General features: G+C 34.7%; 1 protein-coding gene across 4 annotated transcripts in view; it reads left to right on the forward strand.

The window, feature by feature from the left end:
• Window positions 1–18079, forward strand: part of LOC125055109 (homeotic protein distal-less) — a 91961-nt gene that overhangs the window by 15874 nt on the left and 58008 nt on the right. For all 4 annotated transcript variants that reach the window (XM_047657353.1, XM_047657355.1, XM_047657354.1 and 1 more), the window contains exon 2: window positions 1065–1554. In XM_047657353.1, the coding sequence (XP_047513309.1) occupies window positions 1224–1554 (331 nt within the window). In that variant the 5' untranslated portion in view covers window positions 1065–1223. The remainder of the gene's footprint in view (window positions 1–1064; window positions 1555–18079) is intronic.

Here is an 18079-nt window from a genome sequence, read left to right on the forward strand (position 1 = left end):
AAATCCAGGCTTGATGCGGTTTTGTTTGGGCCCCGGGGCACTGCCCCGCCTAGCCTCTTGGTAGCTACGCCACTGACAGACTGCTAGGTCTGGACTCTGAAGTCCTCAAATCTAAAACCCACGTGTGGCAGAACATTTTGGCTAGAAAACTCCATTCATCAAGTAAATGTCTAATACCAATTAGTTTTAACGCTGTAATAAAAAATCCATAGACTTTGTGAACCGGTCGCCATACAAATTGTTTTACCGACCTCTGACCCCGGTGGGCGTGGTCAAGAATATTCAACACAGTTTGATGAGAATTCTTGTTACTACATCTTGTTATTCTTTAGATGTTTTAATACATATAGTTAATACTAGCTGCCCCCGCAAAGGTTTCTCCTTAATGTGATTTCACTTAGCCTACCTTTTTAGTACTACAGCAGTGTTGCCCTAGTGTCTACAGCGTGCGACTCTCACCCCTGAGGTCGTAGGTTTGATCCCCGGCTGTGCACCAATTGACTTTCTTTGTGCGCATTTCACATTTGCTCGAACGGTGAAGGAAAATGAAATGGACATGTCTTAGACCCAAAAAGTCGACGGCGTGTGTCAGGCACAGGAGGCTGATTACCTACTTGCCTATTAAATTAACAAATGATCATGAAACAGATACGGAAATCTGAGACCTAAAAAAAAAAGGTTACTGATTTATTTTTTTAACCTTTTTAGTACAATACCAACATGGAACATTTTGCTATGCTACCCCAGAGACTAAGAGTTTTCCGGAATGAAAACTATTTAGGTTTTTCTGTCAATTTCTCTCAGACAGAGTTCAAGTCATAAAGTTTTTAATTAACAAAAAAAAATAGGGTTGATCGTAGAGTTAGTAGCTATCCGGAACTTGATATATTCGGTAATGGGCTGATCGGTTTTAATAAAAGCATTTATTAAAATCGATTACTTAAATTGTCATAAATTTTAGATAAAAGAGTTTGTAACATATACCGTAGATTTAGTACCTACTATGTATAATGTGGTAAACTTTAATAAATAAATAAAAATTAACACTGATTATCTCTTTTCAGGCTCACAAAGCGGTCAAAATATCAACAGAGCATCCGAAATCTTTCAAAATTACCCGAATTCAATCCCCAAACACAAAACCGGCCACGCTGAGTTTCTCAGATCCCTTCGGGCCTCCCCAGTCCGCGGACGGGGGGGGCCCATCAACCCCCCAACCAGCCATGACCACCCAGGAGGCGTTGGAGCACCAGCACCACCATTTGGGGGGCACGCAAACCCCCCACGACATCTCGAACTCCGCCAACTCCACCCCCACGAATGTCTCATCTAAGTCCGCGTTCATCGAGCTCCAACAGCACGGGTATGGGTTCAAGGGGGGCTACCAGCATCCCCACCATTTCGGGAGTCCGGGGGGGCAACAGAACCCCCATGAAGCGTCGGGATTCCCCAGTCCTAGATCGTTAGGTTACCCTTTCCCTCCCATGCACCAGAATACCTATGGGTATCATTTAGGTTCCTATGCCCCCCAATGCGCGAGTCCTCCGAAAGATGGTGAGTTTTTTATATTACCTTTATTTTATATTTTAACATACAAATTATTAGATATAAGGAAAATGATGAGAAAACATAATGTAGTACAAGAATGTAAGAAAGAAAGCTACTTACTTAAGCAAGAAATAATCTTTCGGAATGTGTAGTAGATCTATCTTTGGTATCATCTGTGACATTGGTGTCAAAAGTTTTGCGAGAACTACGATCAGAAAATAAAAATACTGAAAAAAACGAAATTCCCCACGAGGCGTTACGCAACATAAAACAAAAAAACTATCCAACAATAAACTAAAAAAGGTATATTATTTTCCAATAAAAAATAAAATTGTCTTTGGAAAATGGTTATGCATATTTTATCATAGACAATGTCACTTACGTAAGCACCTTTCTATATAATTTCCTTAAAGTACTGTAATTTGCGTTTTTAAAGAACCAAAGGTGTTGAATAAGTTAAAATTACCCTTTATTAAAGTGTATTAAATGTAATGACTTTTTCATAAATTTCGATATTTAAGCGACCTACTTTACAAATGTATGGTTTAGACATTGTTGTCTATGTGTGTGTCATCTGTTTCATTTGTCATATATCGAGAAGTTCTTATGCCCTGTAACATACATAATAATTTGTTATATCAAAAAAATAATTGTTTACTAAGAAAGGAAAGGCTAGGAAATTGTTACGAAGCAAACTATGTATTTAAAAAAAAATATATAATGATAAACTGAAATTCCAATTCCATATAAATCTAATAAATTTTTGGATATCCCCCAATAATCAAGTGGCCCTCCTGTGGGAGATGGGCCCCACGTTGGGAATACAGGTCTGGAGTTTAAGTAATTATTAAATATTTTGAAACAAATAACAGTAAATTTAAGATTTAGATTTGTCTAGAAATTTTTATCTGTTGGCTCAAGTCCTTAAGTATTACGACATAAATAAATAAATAAATAGTCTGTGCGGACTGAGACGAGAGATTTGAGGTCGCTGCAGTGCTAGATTACCCTTATGGTGTCAACACTATTACGTCAATTTTGACACGTAATTTAAAGAAATTAAAAGTACATTTTCGCCAGTAATGAAAGAACGCTACGGACGCTACCTATTCATAACAGCCTCTATGTCCTACAAAAAATAATTATGCTATTACTATATACAGCCTTCATTACTACAAAAACTAAATATTATTGAATAAGACAGCTGATTCTGAGTAATTACAGAGTGAGGACAGTAATTAATGTCAAAGTGATATTTTAATGTCGGAGATTCTTTGTTCTAGGGCTAAATACAAAACTTTGTTATGACTTATTTGACATATTGTTACGAAATACACACTTGGTATTGTATATTTTACTCAAAATTCACATTGATAAATAATAGTATTTTGTTAACACTTTTATTATGACGGCAATTAGATTAATTTTATTTATATTTTCACGCCTTTTTCCGAAGGGGTAGGAAGAGACTATGGCTCTCCATTTGCTACGCTGACATACCTCTCTCGCTGACACTTTCATGACATTCATGACATGCTCAAGCAGTGGTGTAACAATAGGGTGGCAGTGCTGACAAAATGCCACGGGCCCCTGCCCAAGAGATATTATGTTCTATGGATGAATGTGAAGTCTCCAATACGCATTGGGCTAGCGTGGGGACTACAGACCATTCCCTCTCGCCTAAGAGAGGAGGCCTAAGGCCATTAGTGGGACATATACAACGTGTAATTGAGTTCGCTGATAATGTCGAAGTTTATTAAAATTAAACTGAGTACAACGTGACGATTTTTACTGATTGGGCCCCATCAAAAGAATTTGCCACGGACCCCAGATGGTATAGTTACGCCACTGTGCTCAGGGGTACTTTTAATTTGTCTCTTCCCTAGTACTGGATTGGTACAGTCCTGGATTTGGTCTTTTAACGGCCTATCCAACCCGATTTCACCATCCACGGTTGCCTTGTATACTAGAGCTGCTTCTCATTCATCCGTTCTACGTAGCGAAGCGAAAGTATTCCGAAATAAGATTAGTTTTGATAATAATATCGTATAACCAAATACCTATTAGATTATTTCCTTAATTAAGCCTTTGTCACCTCTTAATAAACTTAATAATGATTTTCGTATAATTCTACGTTTATACGTAACGTACGTACGTGTGGACGTAGGTATACTAGGGCCACATGTTTATACAATATAAAAGTATTAAAAATTTCCGTAATTTAATGTTAAATACTTTACTTTAATTAAAGTATTAAATAATTAAAAAAATGTTAAAATATCGATTAGAAGATATGGGTTTAATAAGTTCATATCTGGACTGGTCGTAAACGTAAACACGTACAAAATTTGAGCTCCGTAATTAAATAGTGAAAAGTGACAAAAATACTGAACATACAACTACAATTCACCAATAAAGTTATAAGAAAAGTGCAAAGATAAGAAATACAGTTATAAAAACAGTGCGATTAAAAACTATATCGTAAAACAATCCCGAAACAACTTCTGATATCCCAGTAAAAAGTGAAAGTTCATAGTCCGCCATTACACAATTCAATCGTAATTCGCGTCTGACAACTGACATCTCATCTAGTACCAACCTACGCAGCAGTGCCGGGCAGTGTTGCAAGATTTAAAAAATTATTAAAAGGTGTTACAATTTATTAATTCCACTTTTCCCTAAAATGGATAAAAATATCGAAATGCTTTGGGAAAAATTAGAGGAAAAATTGAACCAACAAACTCTAACTATAACATCAGCTGTAACCACAAACGTTATGGAAGCGATAAATGATAAGATGGATTCAATTATTCAAGAAAACAAAAAATTAAAAACTCAGATTGCAAAACTTGAACAAAAACTAGATCAAATGGAAATAGATAAAAGAAAAAAGAATTTGGTATTTTTTGGAGTTGAAGAAAAGGGAAAAAGGGAATCTGAACTGGTAGACTATATCAAAGAAATTATAACAGATACAGGTTTACATCTAGACAGCCAAGAAATAAGCAATGTTTACAGAATTGGAGCACAAACTAACAAGAATCGGCCAGTTGTCGTTTCCTTGTCGACAAATTGGAAAAAACATTTGATACTTAAAAATAAATCCAGCCTTCCATCTGGGATCTATGTAAAAGAAGACTACCCGAAACACATATTAGAAACCCGAAAGCAACTGCAACCAAAAGTAGAGGAAGAAAGAAACAAGGGTAACTTTGCATATATCAAATATGATAAGCTAATCGTTAAGAAACCAAATGATCAAGGCCGTGAAAAAAGGAAGCGGGAACAGAGTGGCTCGCCGATATCACCTACACAAAAGAGGTCAAACCCTAACAAAGCAACGATGCCAACTGCAACGAATACAAAGGATGTAATAAAACCTAATTTATTAAATTATATAGCAAGGGGAAGGTCTAGCTCACTTTCAGAGGTATCAAAAAACAACTAACTGCCCCCGACAACCGGAACAAAAACAATGCTAACTGTAGATCAACACCAACAAAGGACAACGAAAGAAAACATGCACCAACCACCCCAAGCCGGCTGGTCACCGTGGGGCTCAGCGACTACTACCCTCCATCCAACAGGATACATATGGCAACAAATATAGCAACACTTAACAGCAACACACAGTATGACCAAAACCCTCCAATGATCACACCAACGGAGCAGGGAAACACCTTGCATAAAAACAAATTAATGATCGCAACATACAACGTCCGAACCCTCTCATCGTATGACCGTTTGCTCGAGTTTGAAGAGGCTATAAGAGATATTAAATACGATATCATCGGAATATCTGAAATGAGAAGACATGGAAATAAAATAGAAGAGTACGAAAATTTTATACTGTGCTACATAGGGCAAACCCCTGGCAAACATGGAGTTGGCTTCATTATAAATAAGTCTCTCAAAAAACACATAATAAGCTTCAATGGCATAACAGAGCGAGTGGCAACACTAAACATAAATATACAGGGACATAAAATATCCATTATACAAGTTTATGCACCAACAGAAGCGGCAAGCGACCTTGATATAGAAGAATTTTACACTACAGTTGAGAAAGCCTTGGGCACAGCGCAAAAAACCATAATATTAATGGGTGACTTCAACGCCAAGCTTGGAACCCCCAAAGCTGACGAATATTTAGTTACTAAAAAACATGGATACGGCGAGAGAAACGAAAGAGGACAAAGACTAGTAAAGTTTGCGCTCCAACACAAATTAATGATAATAAACACATGTTTTAAAAAAAGACAGAGCAAAAGATGGACCTGGCGATCTCCTAACGGACAATACAGAAACGAAATCGATTTTATCTTGTGTAACCAACATAGAATATTCCAAAACATCGAGACGCTCAATCTGAACTACAATTCCGATCATAGAATAGTCAGATCAACAATAACACTAAACAAACAAAAAATATCAAGAGCCAAGTTTACAAACAGCCAAAATAGCAAATTAAAGAGGGAAGAGGAAATAAGTAAGTTCAACGAAACCCTAATATCACAGCTATCTACAACTAGCTGCGAAAACACCACGGTACAATACTGCTACGACATGATAGAAAAGGCTATCACTTTTAGCTTGAAACAAGCTCGCCCAAAGAGAGAAGAAAATAAACAACATAAAATACTATCGGCAAGTACAGTAAGGCTACTAAAAAGAAGGAAGGAACTACAGAAAACTAAAAACAAATCACGAAGTCAGAAAAATGAATTGTCCGCAATATACAAAGTAGTCAATAAGTATATAAAAGCAGACTACAAAAGATATAGGAAAGACACAATAAAAGAACATATTCAAAGAAATGGAAGTACAAAGAAGGCCTATAAGAAGCTCAAAACTAATACATCATGGATAGAAGGACTGAGGAAAAAAGATACAGAAATGTACACTAGAGGCGACATCATATCTACCGCAACAGAATTCTATAGACATCTTTACAGAAACAGAGACACGAAATCATTTAATCTTGTCACAGAAACAGATGCTACACCTAGAAATAACGTTAAACTCATAGACGCAACAGAAATAATTGAAGCAATAAAGAAACTGAAACTAGATAAAAGCCCTGGTTCAGATAATATTACGAACGAAACACTAAAAATTGGACACAAAACTCTAGCACTGCCGCTAGCGGAACTGTTTAACAAGATCTTGCAAGAGTCGGAAACACCTTCCCAATGGTCCAAATCCAACATCATACTAATTTACAAAAAAGGCGACCCGAAGGATATCGGAAACTACCGACCAATCAGCTTGCTGCCGAGTCTATATAAACTTTTCTCCACAATTATAAACATAAGGATTAGAGACACATTGGAAAAAAAACAGCCAGTGGAGCAAGCAGGCTTCAGAAGGGGCTTTTCAACAGTCGACCACATCCATACCCTTGAGTTGATAATGGAAAAGTATCAGGAAAAACAAAGAACACTCTATATATCATTCATAGACTACCAAAAAGCCTTTGATACAGTAAGACATAACAGCATCTGGGAAAGCTTGAAAGAACAGGGAGTAGAGGAAATATATATAAAAATCATCAAATCCATATACAAAAACAATAAAGGTAAAATTAAGCTTGAAACATTAGGCCCTAGTTTTCCAATAGAACGAGGAGTAAGACAAGGGGACCCGCTGTCTCCAACAATATTCATAGCTGTTCTTGAGTCGATCATTAGCAAGCTAGATTGGAGTAAACAAGGTCTATACATAGACGGTACTTACTTGAGTCACCTGAGATTCGCGGATGACCTAGTACTGTTATCCGAGTCATCTTCCCAACTACAGAGCATGGTAGAAACCCTGAACCAAGCTAGTGGAAAAGTAGGCCTAGAGATGAACATTACAAAAACTAAGACAATGACAAACAGCTCTCAAAGACCAATAACAATCAATAACAAACCATTGGAATACGTTGAAGATTATGTCTATCTGGGAAAAACCATAAGTTTTCACAGAAAAAATAAAAATACAGAAATAGAGAAAAGAATAAAATTAACATGGAACAAATTTTGGGGTCTCAAGGAAATTTTTAAAGGTGATCTACCACAAGACATTAAAACCAAAGTCATGAATTCAAGCCTCTTGCCTTGTTTGACATATGGTTGCCAAACGTGGAAATTCACTGCTGAAACAAGAAAAAAGATAACCGTCTGTCAGAGAGGACTCGAAAGAAGTATGCTAAAGATCAGAAAATCAGATAAAATACGCCATACTAAAATAAGAAAAATAACCAAAGCAACAAATGCTTTAAGCTACGCAAAAAAACTGAAATGGAAGTGGGCAGGACATGTTGCCCGGCTAACTGACCATAGATGGACTAAAAAAGTAACTTTCTGGAAAGGCCCACTAGGCAAAAGAACAAAAGGTAGACCTATTACGCGATGGGAAGACGACATTAAAGCGATAGCTGGTCGAAATTGGAGTGAAGTGGCCGAGGACAGAGATAAATGGGCGTCACTGGAGGAGGCCTACACCCAACTTGGGGTTCCAGTAGATTAAGTATTTAAAAGGAATATATATGTATATATTTTTAACTAATATAGATTAATAACATGAACTAACACTAAAAATAAATTGTAAAAAGTGTAAACTTATATAATACTGGAAATAAAAGGCTTTTTTATTTATTTATTTTAAGTTCATATAGGTAATTTTATTCATAGACCTGATCGCACTATAATTATTTAATGTCACATCACATTTGACATTAAGGTATCAAACTGACATTTGCCATAGATAATAAATTATTGGATAGAGGCGTGATTGAGTAATTATAAGGTTTTCCTCGTATTAATGTTTTATTTATTTTATTAATAATTTATAACATCACTTGTTTATTGTAAAATATTTTTATGTATTTAATTTTAAAAAAAACATTAAAAATACATTTTTACTCGCTAGGTGGGATTTTATAGTTAAAAGTTACTCAACACACATACATTTAAATATTTTTTTAAAAAACAATAAAAAAAATACATAAGTATTTTTCTATAGACCTACAATTGTACAAAGTATTAAATGGTAATATAATCACTACTAGAAAAAATACTTAATATATGAGAATACTTAGTACCTATGCGAAAATACTCCTTATACGAAAAGACTTAGTATTTAAAATACTAGGTTTTTTCAGCAATATTGGACGCACACTATGTGTATGCGGTAGAACTTCTCAAACTTGTAGTGCCTTTCATAGACAAACAGTCTACACAAGGTAGAGCTCAGTGTAGGTTCAAGACGAGATTTTGACTTGAGATACGAATTAGAATATGGTCTCTATGTCCCAATGCGATTCTAAAGGAGCACTCCCGTCTAGTAGTCTATGGATTTTGCCGCAGATTTCTGTATTTTTCTCTATAATTAATAAACAAAATGAACACGTGTGATACATTACATAATAAGAAAAAAACTCAAAGGATAATGCCATAATGATTATTTTCCGACGTGCATTTTCTAAGTAACCGGTCGTAACTTCAAGGTCGATTTTACAATGCATCAGTTTTCATATTTCATGATTTCTCTTCACCTTCCTTTTGCTTCAAGGATAGTGATATCTAGTTTTTTTCTGTTATGATACAGGAAAATATGGTATGTAATCGATACACATTTTGCCCTTTCATATGAATTTAAAAAAAAGTGTTAAATCATCAGCGTAGGTAAACAATATACGTAGGTAATAATAAAAGTAATTATTAAAAATTAATAAACAGAAATATAAACAAATTTAAAACGTTTGGTCCCTGTGGTCCCTTTATAGTGTATTTTTTCGAGTACTCAAAATAAAATTTAATGAAAAGAGTACTTTTGCGTGATAAATTATGTTATAGTATTTAGCTAAAAGAAATTACATATAGAAATGTACAAAGTTATTACAATTATGTCTTAAATTCCTTATTTGTTTAGTTAGGCGTGGTCTCCGTAGCTAAGTGGTTGACGCACATACATAAATCTAAGATTCGATTCTCGACAGAATATTTCAGCTATAGAATGTCGATTTAGACGTTTAAAATTTAATAGTGTCTGGAAATAATTTAATTAAGATACAAAAAAGCATACCTTTTAATATTCTAACATGGATTGCATAAGATTACTAACAATGCATTAACAACGCTGTTGAGTCAACAATAACACATTTTTTATAGATATGGAACATAAAAAAGGGTCTGATCATATTTACCATTAATGTTTATTCTATTATGCCGTCATTGGGTGATGATATACTATATTTATCTATAGTTATATTTTGTATCTTTGTTAGGAATTAGCACAAAACATAGTCTATATATTTAACAAATATTTTGATATGTCCATATGTCGGGACTTTATTGTATAATTGTTTTCATATACATATTTTTCTACGAAGTTATTTAACCCCCAAGAGAGGGGTTTTATTGCTCATATTTCTTCGGCTTCATCGTGCTACTCTCATCTCTGAGGTCGTAGATTCGATCCCCGGCTGTGCACCAATGGAATTTCTTTCTGAAACGATGAAGGAAAACATCGTGAGGAACCCGACTTGCCTTAGACCCAAAAAGTCGACTTATACAAAAATATATATTGTTAGATGCATTGATTATTATAATATATGTAATATAAAAGAGCCTATCTAATAAAGGATGCAGGATTTTTTTTCCAAATTGTTTTTCCAGATCTCGAACGTAAGACCCAATATGAAAAACGAGATATAATAACATAATTTCGTAATTTAATTAACTTCGTTAATTGCGCCAATTATTTAACAATTGAATTTAAGAACTCAATCAATTGCTTTTATTGTTTTAATTGTTTATTAATTACGAAATCCATATTAAACGCGATTTTTTCAATTTTCAATGCATTTTTGACGTTTGCGCTTTTTTTCACAACAGGTGCCAAACTCACCTGATGTTAAGTGATGCCATAAGGCTCGCAAGTGCGTTGCCGGATTTTTGGGTATTTAATTGAATTTACGTTTTAGAAAAATATATTATTTAATGATTCGTTAAGCATAAAATAGCCCATTTTTATATAAAAGCTAGCTACCCCCGCGAACTTCGTTTCTCCTTACTGTGATTTTACTTAGCCTACCTTTTTAGTATATATACCAACATGGAACATTTTGCTATGCTGCCCCAGAGACTAACAGTTTTCCGGAATGAAAACTTTTTGGGTTTTTCTGTGAATTTTTCTCTAGGTATATAAACCTCAGAGTTCAAGTCATAAGATTATAATTAACAAATAAAATAGGGGTTGATCGTGGGGAGGTGAAAATTAAGAGTTGTATGTATTTTTGTATGAAATAAAAAAACAAAAAATATTGTATAAAAAATTTTTTTTTTTGCGGTACCCACCCCTTATCACTTAGTGGTTTGAAATATAGATAGCAGTCTTACTAAATATGGATAAGAATCGGTCGAGTCGTTCCGGAGGAGTATGGGAACGAACATTGCGCACGAGAATTTTATATATTAGATTAATAAATTAAAAAGAAGTTTTGGACACTTAAATCAAATTCGAATATTTTAATTAATTTTCGTAAAAAGAAGGTTACCTATTGGTTGCTGTTTTACCCAGATATTGTGGGTTCGAGTCTAGCCTTACGGATTTTTTCCACTTAACTTAAATAAAATTAATCGATTTTTATTTAATTTTAATAAAATGCAAAACCCGTGTCAGACACAGAATGCTGATCAAATGCCAAAACTGAATCATTATTACACGTTTGAATCGGTCCTGTAGGTTGACATATGTTGAAAACGTACTTGGCAAGTGACATATATAATTATCGAACCCGGAACCCCGTATCACGCATCTGCTGGGCCTGGGGCGAAAAAAATTCTAATAACACACCACAAAACCGTCATTATAGCTTTTAATTGTTGCTTTAAGTATTTTAAGTTTTTTCGAAGAAAACCAACGCGGCACGTGGTTGTACAGTTGCGGTCACAAGTGGATTTCAAAAATCCTAATTTAATTAACAAAAAAACACCATATAATTTCAGCATAGTATAACGATATTTGTTTAGACTTAGGGTAATGACAGAATGTTAGGATGCCCTGTTCCTGGAACAGCAGGCCTTTTTTTATAGAACAAACGGGCAGGGCGTTAAATGATAAAACTGCCCAAAGATAGAGTCGCTAGTACGTTGCCTGCCTTATACCTACTTCGTGACGATGTTTAGAAAATATAAAAACATATTTGTTAATAGTGTCAATGTCACATCTCTTCTTAAACTTTAAAATCTTGATCGCGAGTACGTTGCCGGCCTTATTTTTGTTTTTTGACCGTATTTAGAAAATATAAACATACTTGTTAATAATGTCAAAGTCACATATCTTTTTAAACTTTAAAATCTTGATCGCGAGTACGTTGCCAGCCTTATTTTTGTTTTTGGACCGTAGTTAGAAAATATAAACATACTTATTAATAGTGTCAATGTCACATAATATCTTCTTAACCACAAAATTAAAATTTTGACGAGAAACGCGGTATAAATAAAATAGCTAATTTCCATTAATAAAATACTAATATTACAGTAGAAAAGCTTTAATAACACTTTTCTTTCCGACTGTCCGTAGAAAAAGCTTAGCCCAGTTTAGAATACAGCCCGAGGTCACTGCTTACTACGAAACTTTATCTTTTATCTTCAAACCCGTCTGAAAAGATTTTGTTGTGGCTTTGATAGTCTGAGCGATAGCGAGGCTTGGGACTCTCAACCCTGAGGTCGAGCGTTCAAATCACGGCTGCGACCAATGGAGTATTTATCACGGACATATAGGAAAACATTGTGGGGAAACCAGCCTTAGACCGCATTGACGGCGTGTGTCAGGCACAGGAGGCTGATCACATACTTGCTTAGATTGACTAATACTCTTGAAACAGATACAGAAATCTGAGGCCCTGACCTAAAAACGTTGTAGCCATTTTTATTAGATTAGTTATAAAACTTTTCATTCATCAAATGTTTAATGCGTTCCCGAATGACAAGGAAAGCCGTTTTAAATACATAGGGCATTGTCGCAAAATGCCCAGGCGTCATAGCCATCATTGCTATGACCGTATCTCGGCTAGTTTATTCGTTCTAACACCAACATTATCAGGGCCTCCAGTGAATTCAATTCAACATTATACACACAAAGTTTATTAATAGTAACTTTATTAAAGTTGCATTTGAATCGAGTTGAGTTTATAAGTTTTATAACTGTAAAAATGTAAAAAAATTAAAGGCTACCAACGCACTCGCGAGCCCCCTGGCATTAAGCGTCTCCAACACTTAACAGATGATCAAGCCCGTTTGCCCCATATTCTATAAAAACGAAAAATATTTAAGGTTTTTTTCGTGTTCAAATACTAGATTTAAAAATTGATTCTAGGCTTATAATAATTATTTATTTAATCATAAGTTCATATAGTTGTTGTGTTAGTTACAATATTGTCCAAAATATTGTGTCCATGGGCGGTATCACTTAACATCAAGCGAGCCTCCTGCCCGTTTGCCCTGTTAAAAAAATAATAATAATAATAAGTAGGTAAGTTTTAAAGAAAAATTAAAATTAAATTCTTTTAGACGTTTAATTCACACACTCTTATATTCAAAACATACAACCACTCATGCTTTAGTTTTAATTTGTTTATTACATAAGTTTAGTCATAGTATGGAGTCAACGCTGTGTATATTTTCTGTCCGCGGTAGAAGACGTAACCTGTTACAACTGGACTCCAATAGGCACCAGACTCTAAAAAGGATACCTGCAGCATGTAAGCCCGTATAAATATTGTGAAGAGGCAAATAAACTTATAATAAACTAGCAGACCGGCCAAGCGTTGCTGTGGCTAATGTTGTTGTTATATTACATGGTAGTAAACTATTCAAGGGAAACGGTAGGAGAACACCAGTCATGGGGACCACCTTTATTGGCGGTAATGCCATTAAATAGTATCTTATGTGAAACGTTTGTACTTTTAACACAACGCCATCTGTTAGAATTGTATCAAATAATAAACAAATATTCGCAATAAAATAATATTGCGGATATAAATTGAGATCTGAGCTATCCTATCTTTTAACTTCGATCAAACTACACACGGTGTGCAAATTTGATTGTTATCGGTTCGGTAGTTTAGGAGTCCATAGCGGACAAACAACGTGACACGTAATTTATATACCTATATTAAGATTATTGGAGGCTGTCATAAACTCTCTCTGGATAGTTCATAGATTTTTGTCATTTTGTTTTTTTTATTTGATATATTGACCTCGCCCAAGTATTGAGTCGGGCTTTAAAGTGTTTTTGTAAAGGGCTAAACGTTTTTGGGAAAGGTTTTTTATTAAAGTTCGTTTTATCTCGACTTTCGGTAGGCGGACTGGTGGGCGGGACGATTTCGACGCTGGCTAGTGATGTGCGTTTTCTCGATTCTGTTAGATTTAAAACGAATCCACTGCAGGATCCATCAAAAGTAAAAAATCATTTATTCATATAGTTAATGCAATATACACTTATAAACGTGAAAAAAAAGAAATATACATAAAATGCTTCTGATTTTACATTTACTGCCAGTTCTCAAATCAAGGGCGTAGAACGGAAGAGAAGAACTGGCAATTAACTCTCCGCGACTCTGTTTAATCGCCAAGTTTTTTGTAAACATTATATCTTAAGTAATAAATAATAATAAAATAAATTAAAAACAAAGATTTGTCCTCTATCAGCAGGAGGTATGGTGAAATTGGAGCACGCACTTACATGGTGGGTTATATGATGGTGGTGGGGGACAAAATCTGACGCTGTGATGAAAAAAGACAAATAGATTATAACAGTGTAATTACATTTATCAAATATAGGGTTATTCAAATCAAAACGCGTCTATTAGTAGTTATACAATTCTAAGTAATAAAAATTATAATAATAAAAAATTGATGAATAGAAAATTAAAACAAATTTAAAAAGTTTGGTCTCTGTGGCAGTGTACCAATGCTGGCATTTCCTCACTGTATTGCGATACTTATAAATTGAAGGAAAGCTTCAGCTCACTGGTACTATCTACCAAGCGCCAACTTAAATCTTTAGTTAGCGCCTGTGCACTTTTTTTAAGTAACAGGAGGGAAAGGTGCCGGAGGCTCGCAAGTGAGTTGCCTCCAAAAATGGTACACTCTTTCCTTGAAGGACCATAAGTCGGTTTGGAAATTTTTCAGTGGGCAGCTGGTTCCACATAGTGATGGTGCGCGGCAAAAACTGCCTTGAAAAAAGCTCAGTTGTGGAACGACGGACGTCACGGATGGTATTTTGTATTCTGCCTTGACGTCCGATGACTTTTTTGATTTGCACTTGAACCAAAGAGACTCTACTCCAAAGGGAACTAAATCAAAGTAAGAGGAAAGACTCTTATATTCCGTTTATTATTTTCTGCCTGTTCTGCCTCGCCAGCTTTTGTGCTTGTCCGAGGGAGAGAAGACGGCGCTAACGGGTAAAAGGTTTCTATTCAACTCGATCAAAGCACTTAAATGATTTTAAATGAATATTAATCAATTATTGCACCGGTTTAAGTGCTCGGCGGTTACCACTTAACCAGAAATGTTTATAACCCATAAAACCTAGCAAAATTATCTCCATAATAAAAAGTGGATTTCGCAACACCCCCCCAACAATTAAACACCGGAAGCGGAAAAAAGATTATAATAGAATAACGTATCGATAATAAAACAAAAAGTAATTCATGGATTAACTGAACTTTTAATATAATGACCTTATACGTTGCATTATCATAATACATAATTCATTATATAATTGTATGTAATTAGATTTATACAGCATTTTTATGTGACACGTTGACAGATACATGAAAAACTTGTGTTAAACAGACACATTTTGTGTCGTCGCTTAATGTCATTACGATTTCAGTTTTTGTCCCATTCATTGCGTTGCAAAGGAATACTTGGAAAATGGGTCGTATTATTTATGTTTTAATATTTTTAAGAACAGTAGCTACTGTAAATAGGCCAGCAAAAACCAGCCGTACGAAGTCGGAATCCAAATAGCAGTTTTAAAGATGCAAATGCTATATTTGTTTGTATAAGATCTGACTTTAAATTAAAATATTGTAATAATTGTATTGTCTTTGATTAACATAACCTTTACACATTTAAAGAAAAACGCTTTTTACCGCCATTTTTGCCAAAACCCTCCATCTTTTAGTCGATACCAACTCCGGGGAAATAAATACAGATAATGCAACTTTTTCTGCAGCTGTGATACTTTTCGACATTCAACATCTTTTGTCTTCAGTCACCGTGACCACGCACGCTGTAAAGCACGCGAAACGTCGGATAAATTTAAAACTATGTCAAATAGTTGTAAATTTATAATAATACATAACTTTAATCCGGTAAAAAGCGTTTTTCTTTAAATTATAATAATTTACAAAAAACACTTTATACGAAGACAATTCTAGCGTTAGCAAAATGTCGGGAAATCTTCTTAAGAAGCCAGAATATCCAATTGCAAAGGACAGTGCCTGTGTTTCTATCAGGAAGGTTCAGTTAAGCTGTGTTTTGTAAGAGTTATCAGGTCATTGCTTTCCATGCTGAAAAGAACGTAGGCAACCCCTTGTGTAACTTGAGGGGGCACAGAAATAGTCCCACACTCCCTGCGACATTGCACAGCTCAGAACTCCCGAAACCATAGAGTTTTTGATTTATTTAATAATATAAACTACCATTTACAAATTACTCCAATATGGTAACTATTTACATCACATACAAAACAATAGATACACAGAAAAAAAACAACAGGTATAGATGACAATATTATCAAAAAATATATTTCTTACAGTATAGGAACGAAAAGCAGACCTTATCTCAGTGCACTCAGGTGTTGCCTCTATAAATAAATAAAAAAGCCTATTTATTTTATTACACACAATTTAAAAAATTTAAAAGTTGAAATAAATCCATAATTCCAGTCAAACCTCCAGAGGCTTCCAGAATACTCCATTCTTCACCATCCGTCACCAAGTTTCACTTTACAGCGTCCATTTTGTAGTCTATCTCTTCATCCTTGGTTCCTCCCATGTTCAGTCCCATCATGAACATCAACTTGTTATCTCTACGAATGAATTTCTTCTCTTTAAAAAGGCTTTATGGACAGTACATTATATAAGATGTCGAGTTCGATACTTTTGATACCTATTACGAATGCATTGAATCAATTAAATCGAAAAAACGCTTTGTCCGTTTAACCATGACAGTTAACTCTCGGATTATAATTATCGGAACTCTTGCGCAGGCCTTAAATTATATAAAGTACGGTAGTGAATGTACTATTCATCCGAGTACTCTGTTCCTACTTAAACCGCCTTTAAAAGAAATTTAATTAATTTATTAAAGTTGCTACTACACCTTTGATATTTGTAGATGGCAACATTTTACTTATTCATAATTGTTTATCTATGAACCCACATTTAATCTGCTATCAATATAATATCTTCTGTCACTGTCTGACAATTTACAAATAAAAGAAAATATAATTTAAACAATTGTGTACAAATAATTCTATAGCAAATATTGAAAGCGGATACGTAATGTATAGCTAAAAATTCTTTATTTGAATTTGAAAAAAGTTCTATTCATCGACAAGTGGCATCACTAGCGGGGTGTGGCGGTACCTCAGGCCTCGCATTGTTTCGTCTGTCGGTCTGATGTGCGCATGGGAAACATAGGGGGCTTAGATTGATTTACACCAGTCTTGTTTGAATTTAGAAATAGTATAGACAAACACGCGTAGGTATTAAGATTCAGAGTCAAGACTAAGTACGAGACATAGTTTGTGCTTAACTTCTATAATCCTTGGAATCGTTATTTTTTTAGTTCGGGCATAACATTTCGTCATAGTATTCCACCGTTGTTTAGTAATGTACCATTAGAGAAATATAATGGCAGACTCTGAGTACGATTGTTTAATCCTATAAAAACAGCTAAACATAAATAAGACTCAAATATAACCTCAAGAATCAAGATGTTTTAAACCATTTCTCTGTGAAGCTTTGCATTTTTGACAGCACTCAAAGCTAAATTTTCTAGGGACAAATCTAGATTTCACAAAATAAATTAATCACAGATATCATTCTAATTAAAATATACAATATGATGTCTTAAAGTCCGACCGATGTTACGACCGAATTGACCAAAACCGCGGCAAACAGCCACATAATAGCCATCTTTAATGTAGGATATCTGTATTTCTACTTTGGGGCTACAACGTGCATTGCAAAATACACCTTATAACATAATATTAAAGTCTGTAATGAAAGAGAAAAGTAATGTAGTATCTCTACACCCTTCACTTCATTCAACCCTTTGCCAATAAATGTCAAGAATGAGGTTCATATTACGTCGTAATAAATAAAGACTATTGTACGAAAACTATTATTTGTGCTAAACAAACAGTTTCGTACACGCTATAGTTTATGGAAATATAAATTTTTGCGTAATTTATGCTCTAGGTATTAATCATAAGATAACAATGGGTGAGGATAGCACAGACT

The sequence above is a fragment of the Pieris napi genome, chromosome 13 (genome assembly GCF_905475465.1).
Source record: "Pieris napi chromosome 13, ilPieNapi1.2, whole genome shotgun sequence".
Taxonomy (NCBI): Eukaryota; Metazoa; Arthropoda; class Insecta; order Lepidoptera; family Pieridae; genus Pieris; species Pieris napi.